General features: G+C 32.2%; 1 protein-coding gene across 9 annotated transcripts in view; it reads left to right on the forward strand.

The window, feature by feature from the left end:
* EEA1 (early endosome antigen 1) overlaps positions 1-19415 on the forward strand; it is a 454815-nt gene that overhangs the window by 428457 nt on the left and 6943 nt on the right. For all 9 annotated transcript variants that reach the window (XM_074375294.1, XM_074375296.1, XM_074375300.1 and 6 more), the window contains 7 exons: positions 1387-1526; positions 4150-4480; positions 5639-5740; positions 7461-7655; positions 11802-11984; positions 17403-17588; positions 18794-18925. In XM_074375294.1, the coding sequence (XP_074231395.1) occupies positions 1387-1526; positions 4150-4480; positions 5639-5740; positions 7461-7655; positions 11802-11984; positions 17403-17588; positions 18794-18925 (1269 nt within the window). The remainder of the gene's footprint in view (positions 1-1386; positions 1527-4149; positions 4481-5638; positions 5741-7460; positions 7656-11801; positions 11985-17402; positions 17589-18793; positions 18926-19415) is intronic.

Below are 19415 nucleotides of genomic sequence, written 5' to 3' on the forward strand. Positions count from 1 at the left end.
TTTCTTCTGCTCTATCATTCCAGTCTCCTTATAATAATAGACTTTTTTCTTTTTAAACTTTATATTTGTAAATATAAATATAATATTAGATTTTGTTTCTAATACTATTAAATTTATTATAATTTTTACTATAGCAAACTGTATCTGTCTTTAACATTACTACAAGTGAAAGTGTTGATTTATACTAAAGAAATTAAATGACTACACGTATGAGAGAAGGATTTGACCTGAGTCTTTTGTTCTCAGTTGGAACTACTATGAATTAAATTAAGACTTAAGTTACTATATATGTAACGTATACCTTCACAGTCAGATGAAGCACTTCTGTATAATTGTAGAATCATAGGATATGTATATGTATACGTGTACATCCACACCAATATAACATGGAAGAAGAAAATTAAGTTTACAGTTCTGTCTATGGGTTCCTTTTTCTTTTCTTTATGGTCAATGATAATAGTATGATAAATTATTTGATGTAATAGTTGAACAGAAAAACTACTTTGCTGAAAAGCATCTAATAAGAATTCTATTTGCGTATCTTCTAAAAATATTTATTTAGAACCAATAATGTCCATTGTGATCTATCACAGTATCAGATATTTAACATTTTGTACTTATTATTTTAGGGGGTATTCAATCTATTTTATTTATTTTTGTATATATAGTTATAGAATTAACATAGTTACATGAAATATCCAATGGAAGTGCTGAGTAAGATCCACAAGTACCCAAATTGGTTTATAAAATATTTAGGGTGTAGAATTTTTACAACTATACAAGCAAATGCATTGCTTGTAGATGTTCAAACTATATACTTAACAGTTTGATTTTGTAAATTTGTAAAAATACGGACAGTTTTTTATATATATGTATGAGACAGAAACCACACTGTGAAGAACAATAATCTCGAGACCAAGAGATTAAAGCAGCAAAATTAGGAGTTTAATTGGCTTTCTATTTAGGGTCAATAGGTGTTAGTGAGAAGGATGTCAGTGTTGTTAACTGTGAACATAAAGGATTATATATTGTAAGTGGGCCCATGTGTGTAAAACCTATTGCTTAGTTTTTTCATACTTGAGTTAATAATTTTTATTTAAATAATTATTTTAAAGTTTATTTTCTTATTCAGCATTCATTTTAAAAAGTAAAAACTTGGTGACTGCCTCTCATATATAAAGCCTGCTGCCAGGTCCTCTGAGAGATTCCAAGATAAATGGTTCCTTTATGCAGTGATGGCTTTAGAATGTGTTTTTCATTATAACATAAATATTTTTGGTTATTTTTTGTGTGTTATGTCAACACCAATTTGAGTATAAACAAAATGTTATGTTTCATACAGAGATAATTGTTGACATTAAAATGATTATTATATTTCTTCCATAGAAACTAGAAGCTGATGCTCTTGAAGTTAAAGCAAGCAAGGAGCAAGCTTTGCAGGATCTACAACAGCAAAGACTGCTGAATGCAGATTTAGAGCTTAGAGCCACAGAACTGAGTAAACAACTTGAAATGGAGAAAGAAATGTAAGCCAAACTACTTAAGGGAGAGGATTATAAACTAAGTATTGAAATTTTCTTAAGGTTTCAATTTTGCTATCACAGTGCTTAGAGATTTATTAAATGTTTCTTTGTATTGATTCTATAAACTGCTGATATTAATGTGAATGAAAAATAAAGCCATTGTAATATGGTCTAATAGGAAGGCTTGCGACCAGTCACATTTCGGTAGACTTTGTCTTTAAATGCTAAATAGATCACTCTTAAGTTGACAGACTTGATCTGTGTCAAGAGGATGAGGGTGTTTGACTCTCAGTAGTAAAGACGGAAGCTGGGATCCTGGGAAATGAAATAAAACCCATCAAAATTGATGATAATTATTTTTCATTGCATGGTTTCATCCTTGTTTTGAGAGTAATGACAGAAAAAGCTTTTGTTTTCACATCTAGTAATTTGGGTCTTGGTACTGTGAATTTGAGGATATAAAGATACATCTTGTGCCTCAGATGGCATTTCTTCTCACTGTTAACATCATATTTCCAGTGCCTAGGCATTTAGGGAGTACATTTGATCCTCTGTATTACCCATTGAGTGGCTGGTCATCTCTAGAACCCAGTCATATGTCCATGAAGATGACCTCTGAGTTGGTTCTTACTCTCTTAGGCCCAATGGTTCTTTCCATTTCTAATGGATTTAAGGGAAATGGGCCCATTTCCATTCTGTGTTCTAATCTCATGGTTCAGAACTCAGGGTCTTTCACATCATATTGGGGTAGGAAAACGTTTTTAATACTAAGGGTTTATCCCTCCCCCCCTTATACTTTATGCAAACATTTCTTATGTAGGGTCCTGCATTTCTAGAGAACTAGCAAGAAATGAGGGCTGGGTTAACACATCTGGGATTTGACTAAACCTCACCCCTGATCATAGGGCCCAGCCTAAATAGGGTACAGGGCTCCCCTTTCTCAAGGGCCACCTACATTATGCAAGCAACTCTTTCCCTTCAATTTCCATCTTACAATGTGTTTTCATTACTTTGCAGTTTAATGTGTTTTCAAATATCCTTTGTACTTTCTTCTTCTGTTGTTTACTTTTCAAATACTTAGGGCTCTTCTGGATATCTTACTGTTATGGGTTTCTAATTTAATTCCATTGTGGTCAGAGGACACAGTAAAATTCAGACTTTTCAAACTGTCTTATTTAGGGAACAGTGTATGCACATATATGTATTCTGTGTTGGATAGAGCGTTCTGTAAATACCAACTAGGTTAAGGTGGTTGATAATGTTGTTCTAATCTTCTGTTCCCTTGCTAATTCGTTTCTCTGGTTGTTCTGTCAGTTTCTGAGAAAGGGGTGTTAAGGCTCCCAGGTTGTGGATTGATTTATTACTTCCTTTAGTGGCTTAAAAAAAAACAAACAAACTAAGTTTTATATTCACTATGCAAGCCTTTATATTTGTTTTGCCTTCTTTCACATAGTCTTCTGATTTTACAGTAATTATTTATAGGAAAGTTAAGTAGCATGGTACATAAATACATCAAGTCCTAATTTAAAGTTGCTTGACAGGGATTTTAACTATATTAAAATGGTAAAATAATAGTGTAATGACTTTTCTCTTTAGAGCTTTAAAAATCAGTGAGGTACAGTATCTTATGAATGTACTTAACTTCATATTTTCTCACTGCTTTTCAAAAAGTACAAGTTTCTGGGACTAAAAGTTAGAAAATTTCAAGGTATGTATGCAGTTCTGGTATTGTATTAATATCCGCCTTCAATTATGTGGCTGCTACATCTTTTGGCAACTTCTGTTTAACATACTGTTGAATTTATACTGATAATAAAGTACACTGGGTATAGTATGCATTCTAGAAGTATTACTTTGCACCTGGTTTTATTTTCACTTTAAAGATGGTTGATCTTTAATGTGTGCTTTTCTTTTGATACATAACATGCATAATTTTATTCCTCTTATGAAAACAGTGTCTTTAACTCTTTAAAAGCTACATCTTCATCACCTCATTCTTGTAACTTTTTTATTCATTCGAGTATAGAAAACTTATGTTAAGGGACAAATGATAACAAATCTCTTACATAATCTGCTAGGCTGTAGGATTAAAGTAAATCTTTTGTCTTTCCTCTGTGTTTGAAATGAAATATATACATATTTAACTATTTTTTTCTGGGTTAACCTTATGCATTTTGAAGTTTAAGACCTGTCAAACAAATGTGTTTTATGTTTTCAAGGAAGGAGGCAAAGTTCTCAATGTGCTTGGGGTCTAACATAATAAATAGGTTCTTTAGGGTATTTGGAAAAACTTTTCTGGCTATTGTAGACTCTACGGTTTGCTGTATGCACATTCTTTGGGGATATACTGTGGTCTTCAAGACTGAATTTAGTCAAAGGGTTAGATGGTCTTGGCTTTACCACTAATTTATTTGACTTGAGGAGAATCGTCTTTATCTGTTAAAAGATCAGATCAGATGTCTTAAGGCATTTTTCAGTTGTGTGGTTTTATGACATTAAATTATTACTTTTACTTCTTAACACAGGGAAGTCTTAAAACTCAGTAATTTATTTATTAATTTTTAAGGATAAATTAGAAATTATAAATTACTGCAATTATTTAAAAAATTGTTTCTTGAATCTTTAGAGTATCCAGTACAAAGTTAGACCTACAGAAGAAATCTGAAGCCCTTGAAAATACTAAGCAAATGCTTACCAAGCAAGAGGAAGAAAAAATGATCCTTAAACAAGAAATTGAAAGTTTAAGTCAAGATGCAAAGATGCAGCACCAGGAATTGAATAACAAAATTCAAACAGCAGCAACAGAACTACAAAAAGTAAAGATGGAGAAAGAAACTGTAATGACAGAGCTTTTCACAGCAAAAGAGAAATTATCAAAACTTTCTGATTCTTTGAAGAACTCCAAAAGTGAATTTGAAAAAGAAAATCAGAAAGGAAAAGCTGCTATATTAGATTTGGTTAGTTTATGTTTACTTTCTTAGGTAGAAGTGATTTAGATTTAAAATGTACTGATTTTTCTGCTTAATTCACAGTTGACCTTTCAGCCTACATTTAAATGATTTGAAAGTTTTTATGAAGAAAGGAATTGGGATTACTTAACCTGAGAAAAAGATACTGGTGTTTGTGTAATCTTCCAGTGGCCCAAGAAATTTTAAGTTGAAAAATTTTTTTCTGTTGCTGCTCTGATGCTAGATTTGAGTCTTTTTCTGTTGTTGGTCTGATGCTAGATTTGAGTCTTTTTCTGTTGTTGGTCTGATGATAGATTTGAGAGGTACTGCAGCACGTTTGTCCTTAGGAACATTTCCACAGAGAACATAGCTGCTGGTTGAAATGTCATTCGCTTGCTTGAAAAAAAAAAGAAAAAAGACCAGAAGTATCTTGATGATTCTTAACTCTAATTCTGTAAACTTTCTACTTCTTTATTCAGTATAGAAAACTTTAGATAATACTATATGTCAGAGGTATCAAAAACATATTTAAACTATAGGGAAAAAAAATCTGAGTCTTAGGAAATGCTTAAATGAGAATGTATTCTCAGAAATATTTTAACCCAGAATAACAAAGAGTAACAGCAGAAGTAAAATTCTTTTGTTCTCAATATGAAGGTCAGTGGAAGTATTGAGTAGTATAAAAAATATATGATTTTTGTGTGTTACTTTTGTGTTCCTTTCTGTTTGAAGAAAACATCTTCTATCTGTACATCTTCTCTCTTAGGTTATATGTGATTATTTTTATTTATTATTTTAATACTTTTTTAAAAAAATTTCCTTGCTTATATTTTCTTGAAGCCCATTCTGCTTTTAAAATAGCATAAATTAATTTAATTCTATGACATAAAAATGTAGTTTCCAAAGTGTTCTAAAATATTGTCTAAATATTATCTAAAATATTTGTGTGATTATTGGTTGATGATAGAAACTCTTAGCCTTTCCTGTCTCTCCCCTCTGCTGCTGTATTTGCCTGTTTTTATTATTGACATGGTTGATTCTATCCCATCTTAAATCATCAATGATTAGAGTTTATTTTTTGTGTGTGGATTTTACTAAGCTTATAAACCAAAATTCTTAAGTTTACTACAGATATTTTCTGCAAAATGTAATCTCCATTTTTTTTAGGAGAAAACTTGCAAAGAATTAAAGCATCAACTTCAAGTACAGACGGAAAGCACACATAAGGAACAGAATGAACTGAAAAAATTACTTGAAAAAGAGAAGGAGGTAAGATTTTCTTTTTCTGTAAAATAAAATATATAAAGCATAATATATATTGTACTTTCAATATTTTCACACTGATAAGTCAAAAGAACATTTATTTCTCTGAATTGTAATGGATCACATACATAGTTTAAAATTGTCATTTGTGTTCTACTAAAAAGAGTTAAGCCAGTTTATAATAAAAGGTAAAAAAAATGAAGGATTGTAATTAATAAAAGTGGGAAATTGAGTCAATTAACTATAGAGTTACAATTAGATAATCTAGATTGAAGAACATTATTATGGTTGGAAAAAAAATCTTGATAGACTCTCTAGAAATGACATTTTAAGGGCTCTTTATTTCATGGACTTTTATATTAATGGTATATTTGATGGCTGTATAACAAGAAAGTTTTCCATGGTTAATGCTTCTACTGTTCTCTATCACAAACAAACAAGCAAATGAGTAAATAAATGGACATATTATGTATTGTTCTTCTCTGAAGGCATACCTCTAGCAGCTAGAGTCCAGGCATATAGCTTTCTAGAGATCTGATTTCATCAAGCAGCAAAACCTAGTCCTGACAAGTGTTTAGTGTGATTGTATTCTGGTTGTTGGCTGAAAGAAGACACCTGTACTTTAGATGCTGGCCGTAAGTGGCAAAATTATACTTAGTGCCCAAGCTCTGAATCCAGATTATCCAGATTTATATCCTGGCTGTGCCATTTATTAGCCATGCTGTGTTGCCTTGTCGAGGAAGATTACTTGAGCTCTCTGAGTGCCATTTTCCTCAGCAGTAAGATGGGGCTAATCACAGGATTACTGAGAAATAAATGGGCTAAAATATTTCAAAGTGCTTAGAAGACCAGCTGTAACAAAGTAAGTGGTCAAGTATTAGCTATTAATCGCTGGTTATCCTAACATAATTATTATTATTGTTAACACTACCTGACTCCTGTTTTGCAAACAAAAACCAAAAAACAAAAAACTTTCCCTTTGCATTGGAGTTAAGCTGAAACATCCATATATAGCACTGAAACTTTTTCATAAGTAGCTTTGAATATAGTCAAATGCTCAAATTAGGTTCTTAATGAAGTATGCATAAAACATGAAAACATGACTTTGGCCACAGAGGAACTTCAGTGTGACATATATAATAACTTTGAACAGAAATATATCCTAGTACTTTTTATAAACAAGATAATAGCAAAATATTCCTCCGATCTCAAAATGAGGAAACTATTGTGTGGTATAGTTTACTGTCATCAGACAGATATGAAACATATTTCCGAAAAATCATTTTAGTTTTATCAGTTAATATGAAGCTGTCCTTTCTGACTGACTGTGGCTAACACGGTCAGTTAGAATTTTGAGAATATTCTTGAAAGACAGTAGACATTTCAGCAGTCTAAAGACTGATGTTGATATTCCTGTTTTCTGTGATACCAAGGAATACTAGCCTAGTTCATTTATAAGCTCTATCCAAATGTGTAAGTTAAAAAGGAAGGTAGGATTGAACAAATATTGAAGATAATCCACTATGTCATCTAATAGTGAATAGTGTCAGTTAATGAAAACTCCATGAGGACAAGGGTTTTTCTTTTTGGTTTACTACTAATTAATTACATGTGGTCAACAGACTCAGTAGTTTCTACTTCAAGTGGTGCTTGGATGAAGCAGGTACTCAATAAGTGTGTGTTGAATGGGTAAGTAAATGCTGAACAGATTTTTTTTTTCTTTTAGACTTCTCATCAGTTGAAGTTAGAGCTCAATTCAATGCAGGGACAAGTCACAAAGGCCCAGAATACTTTAAAACAAAAGGAAAAAGAAGAACAGCAACTTCAGGGTAACATAAATGAGCTAAAGCAATTGACTGAGCAGAAGAAAAAGCAAATTGAAGCACTCCAAGGAGAAATTAAAGTTGCTGTTTCACAGAAGGTAGTGATATGACATTTATTTACTTTTTGTGGGAGAAAAAACTTTGCAGTTAAAATAATAATATGGTAACACAGATGAGTTGCAACAAAGAAAAATTTACATATGCTCAAAATTTTTCTAAGTTTAATGTATAAATGCATCTAATTATATGATTAAATATCTAAGTCTGGATTTCCATTCACTATAACCATGTTGTGAGATAATTCTTATTTAAAATTCTAGCACTACTCATTTGTCTGGTAGACATAAAACCACCTTTTTGTAAAATAACATTTACCTATGTTGAGAATAATTTATACATTTCTAGTGTATTAGAAAATTTTAAAAGAATTTAAAATTAAATTTATCTTTATGGGAAAATGAGAAACAAAAATCACAAAGTGGGATATATTTAAATATTCAGTAGTGTAGGTTTCATATAGTTGGAATAGCTTGTTTATTTTATGTTACATCATAATGAGTTCCATTTCCAACCCTATGCTAATTTATTAACCATCTGTTCTTCATCTTAAATGTTTTAATATTTGTCCAGACCAAGAGTTGATAAAAATGGATTGAACTTACTATTTGAACCAAATGAATTTTCTCCACCATTGGTATGTGCACATTAAATAGTCCATGGAGAAGAGAGATGTAAAATCTCTAGTATGTAGAAACAAATATGTCATTAAGAGTTGGCTTATCATATTACTAGAGGAAAAAAAAATTAACCCCACAAATATGTATTGTGTGTTGATCACTGTTTTTGTAACTATTTTGTGGCCACTTTACAAAGGAGTAATTTTCTAGTAACACAAACAAGAGTAGACAAATTTGTCTATCTTTGTGTGTGTGTGTTATTGTATAATCTTAAATCAGAATGTAATTATCATATAGATAATTAGAATGTATTCTATCAAGTAGAATGTAATATATACTTTGTTATATGATTTTATACTTGGTCAGTTTTTTTCAAAATCTATTAGCCTCATATTCAAATATTCCCTAGATCTTCATTTTTATAGCACCATAACTTAGTTAATTAAAAAAGCTATTTAGCACATTTTTAATTAAATTACTAGTTACAATAAGATTTTTTTTCAGATTTATGATTGATGTATATTGACTATACTTTACATGACTTTACTTGATGACACCTTAAAGATTATGAGATTTAGAGAAAATTTTCTTATTGGTAGTTGTCTTAATTTGGAGTGCTATAACAAAAATATCATAGATTAGGTGGCTTAAAACAATAAACATTTATCTTTCACCATTCTGGAGACTGGTAAGTTTAAGATACAGGTGCCTGGCATATCTAGTGTCTAGTGAGAACCTGCATCCTGGCTTGTAGACAGCTGCCTTGTTGCTGTATCCTCAGATGACTAATAGAGATCATCTCATGTGTTGCTTCTTATATAAGGGCACTAATCCCACTCATGAGGGCTCCACCCTCATGACCATATGACCTCCCAAAGGCCCCACCTCCAAATACCATCACATTGAGGATCTAGGCTTTGATATATGAATTTTGGGAGGTCACAAACATCCATAGCAGTAGTTCATTTATGTTAATATATGGATGCTAGAAAAAGGAACCTTGGGGAGGACAGCATTTTGGAGGAGTGTTGGATAGTAAGCCACTCTCTATAAATTAGACTTGAAATTTGGAGTAACTAGAGAATCATTGAAAGGCAAGAATAGTTTGGTTTTTATTGAAGAACAGTGTAGTATCACGGAAGGAAGATGAATTTTAGAGCCACACGGAGCTGAATTTAAATTTTACTTGACACACATTAGGTTTATGGTCACAGGGAAGTTAATCTTCTGAGCTAAATAGAATGGGGTCTTAGAGTTGTAAAGATATAATAATATCTTTATTATTTATAACTATAAAGATGTAATAATGTATTTAAAGTACCTAGTGCTGTGCCCAGTGCCATGTGGAAGCAAAATAGTTGTTGGATAGTATATGGAAGTACAGCAAACTATGATCTAAGAGTGTCAATGTGCATGGTAGACCACACAGTGATGGTCTGTGGAAACTTCACTGGCCCACAGTAACATAATAAAAAACAAGACTAATGCTTAAATGGTTATAGATGTATATGTGTACACACAATGTATATATAAACACACATATACTGACATACATTTTTTATGTGATTGTTCGGGAGGCACTGATGAAGGATTCAGCAAAGCTATGTCATCAGTTCCTGTACCAACTTGATCTGAAATCTAATAGGGGAATACAGAACAAATAGGATATGGCCTCTCCTCTCAGGTAGCTTATAGTTTAATGAAGGAGCAAGTATGTAAAGAAAAATAAAACTTTAATAAAAAGGAGAATGAGAAAAATTAGTACTTTTTAAACTTTCTGAAAAAATTTATTTTCTATTGTAGTTGATTTACAATGTTAATTTCTGGTGTACAGCAAAGCAGTTCAGATATAGATAAACATATAAATACACACACACATATTTTTAGATTCTTTTCCAGTATAGCTTACTCTGAGAAACTGAATATAGTTCCCTGTGCTGTACAGTAGGTTCTTGTTGTTTATGTATTTTATATATAGTAGTGTCCTTGTGTTATTCCCAAACTCCTAATTTATTCCTCCCCCCAGAGAAATTAGAACTTAATGAAAAATTCGGCTTTCCAGAGGAGCTAGCATTTGAACTGGGTCTTTGAAGATGATTATAATTTTGAAAGGTTAAAAAAAAAAAAGGAAAAAATTAGATATTTCAAGGAGAGGAAACAATATTAGCAAAGTTTGTGAAATTAAAATGTCATTATAGAACATTAGCTATTGGCATACTTGGAAAGTGGAGAAGTGAGGGGAGATAAAGCTACAGAATTAGATGAAGTCAGAGCACAGTAGATGCTGTGCAGTTGTTTCCACTTTAAATTTTTAATATTGGAAGACTAAAGATTTTTAAGAAGGGAGAAATGTGATCAGACCTGTTTTAGAGCAAAGATTGATCAGTATGTGAAGGATAAGTTATAAATGACTGACTCTCTTGTCTGTATTCTCCTTTGGAACTTGGGGTTTACTTCTATTAAAACAATTAACAAGTTGTGGCATTAAAAAAAAAATTTAACATCCCCACCAATAGATCTGAATTCTTCAGAGTCAGAGAAGTTTTTCTAACAAATAAGCTATCAATGATTTTTAAAAGATGAATGAATGAGTCTGTCATTTAGAGTAAATAAAATGAAGGCCCAAATATGAGCCCAAAGGGCAATTATGATCATTGTTGAGACTTTCTAGAGGTCTTAGTTGAAAGCCACAAAGGTGAATAAAGAGAAAGAAAACTTGATTTGTGGGGGAAAAATGTTAAAGAAAAGAAGTAGTATTCTATAAAATAAAATGTTTAAATGCAGTATATAGCCTTTAACAGGAAAAATGATGTCCAGGAATTCATCATCATGAAGAATCTGATTGGAGGTGACAAGGGATGTTACCATATAATATGGACAAGGATATAAATGTTGGATTTTGGAACAAGGGGGTCGCTGGTGACCTCAACAGCATTTTCATTGATGTAGTGTATTTATGTTAAAAGCAAGTGTTTATTTTTATACTATGCATACCTATATTTTAATTATGTCATAATATGTGTACATCTCCTGAATCTTCTTAAAAGACTGAAGACAAATTGAGAGTTTAGAGGAATTGGACCTTGCAAGATTTTTTTTTTTTCTGCGTTAAAATAAGCATGGTAATAAAGATGATCTGTAGAAATTTCCTGTTATTCTTGACTTTTAAGGAGTAGAAATGACATACTTCAACTCAGTAATGGCTTTTTAATTCTTTCATGTAGAAATTTCCCATAGTTCAACCTTAAGTTCTCATCTTCTAAAGCATATAGCACGGTATTTCATCAGAATGTGGTTTTTACTCTTAGTCTCCTGAGACCTGATACTTGGGACTTCCCAGTGAAATCCTTTTTTTCTTTATTTAATTGCATTTTTGTTTTTTAAATTGGGACTTTTTGTATTTTACAATTCTTTAATTTTGTAACTATGAGATAAGTTTCTCTTTATTAAAGTAGAATTTTAGGGGATAACTGCGTTGTTCTCAGGAATCTTTGTATGGATTTCATTCTATATTTGGAACTGGTTCTTTGTATGCATACTGTTTTAAATAACTATTGTATGTTTCAGACAGAATTTGAGAATAAACTACAGCAGCAGTCAACACAAGCTGCACAGGAACTTGCAGCAGAGAAAGAGAAATTATCAGTGTTACAAAGCACCTATGAAAAAAGTCAGGAAAATCTAAAACAGCTTCAGTCTGATTTCTATGGGAAGGAATCTGAACTTCTTGCCACAAGGCAAGATCTTAAGGTATAGTGAACTATATTATATCATAAAAACTCAGGAAGTTGCTTATAGACATTCATTAAATGGTTGATTTGAATCCAAATGGGCATAGGAATGGTAGTTTTTGTGGACTATCATATTTGTTTTCTACTGACTTACTAGTTTTGGAGTAATATGCTTTTAAAAATTGAATTGTTTTAATTTATAACAACATATATATGTAAATATAGGCATTTAAAGATAACATTTTTCATAGTGAAATAATTTGGAAGTATGTTAATTGCTACGTTAGGTTATCCTAAGGACTTTACTGCCTTTATGTAAAAAAGTAACTTTTAAAAGGACTGCTGCTGGGGAGGGAAATAGCTCAATGGTAGAACGCATGCTTAGGTGCATGAGGTCTGAGGTTCAGTTCCCAGTACCGCCATTAAATAAAATTTCCTTACACGAAAAAAAAGATTTAAAATAAAAGAAAAAGCACTGTTGTTACAAAACCTAAGGAGTTTTAAATGTAAACCACTTGTGAAAATGCAAGCAATTTTACTGTTGCTTGTCAGGCACTATTGACTTTAGTTTTATATATTTGTCAGCTTTGCAAGACTACTGGATATAATGGTTAAAATTAGGAGTTTATGGCTCAAAATAAACTTAACGTTAATTATCTAAACATATATGGATACTTTGTCCTTGGCAGTACTATTTGATTAGATAAAGTATCATGTTTACTAAAATGAAGGATATGAATAAGGGTAAACTTTTTATGTAGCGTAAGGTATCAGTTCTCTAAAGGAAATGAACATTTGTATTCTCTCATAGAAGTTTTAGCTATTTTTTTTTTTTTTTTTTGGTCAAAGTGAAATATGATGCTTTTTGATTATTCCCTATGTTTGGATTTTTTTCTTTGCTTCATTTAAAGTACATTATTAAAAAAGTTCTGTTGAAAATCACAGAAAAAAATACAATAGATATATATATTTATATATACACACTGTATATAAATTATGTCTGTATTTTCTTCATTGGCTGTTAAGGGGAAGGCTTTGAAGGAGGAAGGACTTGACCAGGTCTTGAAGGATATAAGAATTTGAATACACAGAGTTTTGAGAGAGATCAGCTTAGTCAGGGACACATGTGAGTAAACGTGCTGCAGTGGGAATGAGCAAAACCAGGACAGTCAGCGTAATGGTCTTGCTAGTATGCTGGTTTGTGTTAGGAAGTTAAAGTTAAAATGGTTGGAATTGTGAAGTATCTTAGCTAAGATACTTAGTGTGAAGTGTTGGTGATGTATCTTAGATGTCTAGTAAGGATGACAGGACTTTATATTTGGGGGAAAAATGAAGAATCTAAGCAGAGGAGTAAGTGATGAAAATTCACTTTGGGCAACTTAACCTGGAAGTGATTTACACACAGCTTGGTTTGGACCTGGGGTAAACTTGTGGGGAGATTAGTTAAGAAGCCATCTCTCTTCCTTCCTCCATAAACTCCAGTAATCTAGCTGTAAGTTGATTAGAACGGGGGTTAAAGAGGATGTAACAGAAGAGATTAATGGGAGAGAGAAGATGAAACAAAAGGGATGAATAATATATTGGCTGCAAGGGAAGTAAAGGAATCAGTGGTGAGTAATGATCCGACAAAGGAAGAGGAGATTGGGTAAAAGAATTTTCAAAGAGCCAGCAGTAGCACCTTATATATATATATATATATATATATATATATATATATATATATATATATATAAAGCTCAAAATTAGCAAGAGCTGTTTTAAGAAAGAAATACTACATGATATTTATTTAAAATTTATTTATTTTTTATTTTTGGAGGGAGGTAATTACACTTATTTATTATTTCATGTATGTATATATTTATCTATTTTTAGTTGAAGTGCGAGTTTTTTTGGTCCAGTCTCTCTTTTTTTTATTCAAGTATAGTCAGTTACAATGTGTTAATTTCTGGTGTACAGCACAATGTCCCAGTCATGCATATACATACTTATATTTGTTTTCATATTCTTTTTCATTAAAGGTTATTATAAGACATTGAATGTAGTTCCCTATGCTATACAGAAAAAAAAGTTTTAATCTATTTTTATATATAGTGGCTAACATTTGCAAATCTCAAACTGCCAAATTTATCCCTTTCCATCTCCTTTGCCCCAGTAACCATAAGATTGTTTAATGAGTTCATCAGTGTCCTCTTTTTCCCCTTTTTTGGATTCCACATATGAGTTATATCATATGGTATTTTTTTTCCCCTCTTTTTGGCTTACTTCACTTACAATGATGATCTCCAGGGACATCCATGTTGCTGCAAATGGCATTATTTTATTTTTTATGGCTGAGTAGTATTCCATTGTATAAGTACACCATAACTTCTTTATCATGTCATTTGCAGCCATTATGGAAAACAGTATGGAGATTCCTCAAAAAAACTAAAAACAGACTTACCACATGATCCAGCAATCCCACTCCTGGGCATATATCTGGAGGGAACTTTTAATTCGAAAAGATATATTCACCCCAATGTTCACAGCAGCACAATATACAATAGTCAAGACATGGAAGCAACCTAAATGTCCATTGGCAGATGACTGGATAAAGAAGTTGTGGTTTATTTATATAATGGAATACTACACTCAGCCATAAAAAGAATAAAGCCATTTGCAGCAACATGGATGGGCCTACTTTATTTTTTAATGGAGGCACTGGGGACTGAACCCAGGACCTCGTGCATGCTAAGCACTCTACCACTGAGCTATACCCTGCCTACCACCTGACATTTAGAAAGTGTCTTACTTTTTATACTCTCTAAGTAGCTTTAAATTATTATTACTGTTTTTTCTTTACAACACTATTGGAAGTCAGGGAAAGTTTTGTGGAAGTTTGGACTTTATCCTAAAATAACTGGGAACCTCTGAAAGGATTGACAAATTCTATGTTAATTCTTCCAAAATGAGAAGTAATTGAACTATTTAAGAAGTTTACTAGGGAAGTACAAATAATATTTATAGGCCAGATTAAGGGATAAGTTATCAGCCATTATTTGTCTTTTGCTTCAGTGATGTTATATGATCTTAGGTATAAGAGAGAAAGGGAGAGGTTCAGAACCTTGTGACATAACACATACCTACCTAAGTCAAGGCTGCCATCTGTGGGCTGACGATGTACATACACCAAGATACCAGTAGAATGGAAGACTGACTGGCTTGATCTATGCCTTTAGCCCCATCTGCTGGATTATGTATGAAATACTTTTGTTGACTGGGTATTTCAATTTGGCTATGCTGTGTGCTAGTCTTTGTTGTCCAGGAAAGGTAGAGGTGGAATTTAACTAAGTTTTGTACCCTAAGTGAAGTGAAAATTCTACAATAAGTTTAGAATTAAATATAAATCTTCTTAGTCTAATACTATTCCTTATGTCGTTTCATCAGACATCAAGAAAAGTACTAACTAAAATGTTAAGTTTTATTTTGAAAGAAGGAAGGGAAAAATTGTTGAAGAGACCAAAACCAACAATAGCTACTACAGAGCACTGCAGAAATTCTTTTTTGGCTACACTGCTGTAATGTGACTGGGACAGGGTTGGTAGCTATCTACTCAGGGATTTGCTCATTTGGGAGTAATTGGGTTAAAGATAGCCCCAATAAAACCATTGAATGCGAGAGGGAATTCGCTAAGGGAAAAGATGCTAAGCAGATGAAAATAACACAGTCTGCAACAAGAAAGACAAAAGGAATATCTGAAATGCATGGCAGCTTACTGCTGAATGACTTAGATCAATATTCAGAGGCAAAGTAGAGCAGTATGTCTGGGCATATTCAGAAGACACTAGTGTAGGTTTTAAGCTTGACTTAAAAGATTTAGTCACTAAGTTTTTGTCAGTTTGAAGTTTTATAGGCTGTTAATTAAACCATGGGCATCTTGGAATTCTTGTGGTCAGAGACTGGGGGTACTGTTGCTTCTGGGCTCCAGCAAGCCTTTATTCTTTAGCATTAGATCGGGACCTCTATCACTTAATTACTCTTGCTGCAGACTGTATGGACTAGGCTTTGTCAAATTTTACTTTTTTTCTCTGAAATCACTCACCCTTTTTGATACTTAGGTCAGTTCCTGTATGCCCACAGAGCCTTCTGTAAACATTTCACAGCGAACTCTCTCACTCGTTTTTCTGTGCATCTGGTGCATAGCAAGTGCTCTGTTACCCTGTATAGCTTCTGTTTTACATGCTGGTTCTGTTTGTCAGGGACCATCTTTTAGCCTCCTGTCTATCTCAGAAGTGTGCTCAATGAATGGTTAGCTGCTTGATTAGTAAAGGACTAGATGATTTAGGTCCTTCCCCAAAAAGAAGCTTTATGGTCCTTATTGTTCTATTGGAAGCCACTGAAAATGGAAATTTAATTTATATCAGAAAGATTTCTGAAGTGGATTATTTGTAAGGAATAAACTTTCTCTTTCAGGAAGCTTAATAAGTACTTTACATAAGGTTTTCATTCACTTATTTTTCATTTTTTTTTTTTATTGAATGCCTGTTATAGCCAAGTCTAACCAGCAGGGATCTTTTGTGAATTATATCTTACGCCTCCTTTTCAAAAAAACAAGTCTTCAGAATAAGAAAGATAAACAACTTCTAGATGGTGGAGAGCATCTTATATTTCCCTCCTATATTGATTCTTAGCTGAGAGGAGCAAGGTTCCTGCCATTTCTCATTACCCACCTGGTACCAAATATACCCCCAAATCAAAACCTCATAGGTCAAAAAGCTCGCTTTTTCCTCCAGCTTCAGCTTCTCAAAATATCTGGGCCTTAGAACAGTCAGTAACTTTGGACTATGGTAAGTGGCATACTTACCATACTTCTGCCACACAGATGAGAAGTTAAAAGGATCTGGTGATGGCTTTGTCAGAAATAGAGCCTCAGAAGTCTAGTTGACTTTGCTCTTTTTTCACTTGATCAGGTTGGCAGATTTGTAACACAGTTGTTGGTTTATTTCCTCTAAGACAAAAAATCCCTTTTATTTTTTAGAAAGCATGTCAAGGGACATCAGAGCCCATAAAAAGTAAATGTACATATAATACAGCATTTAATTATCTTTTCAAATTACTCTTTTTTCATGCCTACCCATATCTTCTCTCTAACCATGTATACATTCTGAATGTGTTTGATACAGTTGCTACTTATTTGATATTCTTCGTATTAATACCTATAGATTATTTTAGAACTTTTAGAATTGCTTCGGTTTTATTAAGTATTTTATACTATAAATGTTTTCCATAGGCAAGAGAGTTAATTATCTAGCATTCTTTTTGTGTCATCTTACCAAAGGGCATAACATACTGTCTTTTTAAAGTATATTACTTTCCACTATGCCTGTGTTAACTGCTTTGTTTCTGCAGAAATTTTCTAAAACAAAGACACATAATAATTGGGGGAAATTGTTTTTATAAGTCTGTAGAAGAGAAGCTTTCTCTAGCACAGGAGGACTTGATTTCAAACAGAAATCAAATTGGAAACCAAAATAAATTGATTGAAGAACTAAAGACTGCCAAGGCTACTTTGGAGCAAGATTCAGCAAAGAAAGAACAGCAACTGAAGGAGCAGTGTAAAGCACTACAAGATATTCAGAAAGAAAAGGTATTTTATATTCTGACTAAATCTAGAATCTTAGAGTTATGATGACCATAGAGGTCATCTAGTCAAACCTCCTACCCAATATGGGTGTCACCTTTATTTTCAACAGCTCTCTCGGACCTTTTGGTAACTGGAATTCTAATGCTAGGAAGTACTTCTTTATAGGTTCTTTGTCATTTCTACCCATTTTCTTACTACTCTTTTTAGTTGTACGAACAAATCTGTTTTTTTTACATCTCGGACCCTTGGTTATTCAAAAATAAGTATTATATTCTCTCAACTATTTCTTACTAGCATGTTATCATCTGGATGTATGAATGGAATAATTCTTAAGCTTGTTAAAAATTCTTAAAGTTAAGAGCCAGCTTTTTTTAAGAGGAAGTAGGGGTATATTTTATATAAATGATGCTAAGTTATAAAATTGAAAGCATTGTATTATATGACCAGTACCTTTAAAGATCAGTTAAAATTCCATGTGAAAGAGAAATTCAGTTTCTAGGAAATATTTTATTTTTGAATTTCATAATTGAAATCATTTATTTCCATCAGCTGATAGGATAGGATATTATTCTTAACTGTACAATTCCTGAAATTCTTGGTATATCTTATGAAATTCCTGAAATTATCTTTAAAAATTTGGGGATGGGGCTGGTGAAGCTATTAAGTTTATGCTTTGTTTAAGTCAAGTTTTGAAAATTTTGACAGAACTATACTTTATAGGCCTTTAATTGCAAGGGCTTTAGATCAGGGAAATCTTGTTTTAGTTTTGGTTCTGCTTCTAATAGATTATTTAATTTCCTTTACTTGTAAATTAAGGATTAAAAAGAGCTACTTGGTATAGAGAGTTAAACCAGATAATGTATAACACTTCCCCCAGATGCCTTATATAAGATAGTGATGGTAATAATGATGATATTATTAATAAGCGTAAGATGGTAGCTTTGGCTAAACTTTAGTGCCAGGTCAAAATAAGAATACTATATACTTTTACATTAACTGTAACTATTTAAGCTCAGTCTTACTATTATACTATTATTGTTCATTTTGTATAAAAAAGGACATAGAGGCAAGAGAAGGTAAGTAATTTGTTCAAGTTAACTTAGGTGGAAAGGGGCAAAGACAGTCATAAGTAGGAACCATCATTTTTATTACATTCATTTTCAGTTAAGTGTTTACTTTAAAATTATTTTAAAATCATTTTTATACAGTCACTGAAAGAAAAAGAACTAGTAAATGAAAAATCTAAATTGGCAGAGTTAGAGGAAATTAAGTGTAGACAAGAAAAAGAAATTGTTAAACTGAGTGAAGAACTCAAATTGCACAAGCAAGAAAGCATAAAGGTATGTAAAGATAACCATTATTCTTCCTTCTGTATTGTATTAGTGTTTAAAAAAATTATATAAATATATACATATTTATTGATTGAGAACCTACTATGTACCAGGCACATTGTTTTGTTGTTTTTGACAAATACTCTTGCTCTCACAGTGCTCTTGTATTGCATAATATCCATACACACATTGAAACTGTTACTTTTGTTTTTAGATTATTGAATAAAACAAAGTAATCCTAAAAGTTTAGATTTTGAGATGATAAGAGAGCTACTGATTAAGAAAATTGTGCTTGTAGATAAACTTTGAAATATGTAAGAATTTAGAATTAAGATGTTAAGGGAGTCCATTTTTAAAATTCTTCTTCTTTCTAAAGTCTTTTAGTAATCTCTTGTTTAGAACATTTTTCCTGTCATTAGCATGGCTCAGGAGCCAGCTGAAGAAACTAATTGTTTATAATTTACTTTGTAAAATATTATTCATTTTCTTAGAGAAAGGT

Source organism: Camelus bactrianus, chromosome 12, assembly GCF_048773025.1.
Source record: "Camelus bactrianus isolate YW-2024 breed Bactrian camel chromosome 12, ASM4877302v1, whole genome shotgun sequence".
In the NCBI taxonomy this organism is placed as follows: Eukaryota; Metazoa; Chordata; class Mammalia; order Artiodactyla; family Camelidae; genus Camelus; species Camelus bactrianus.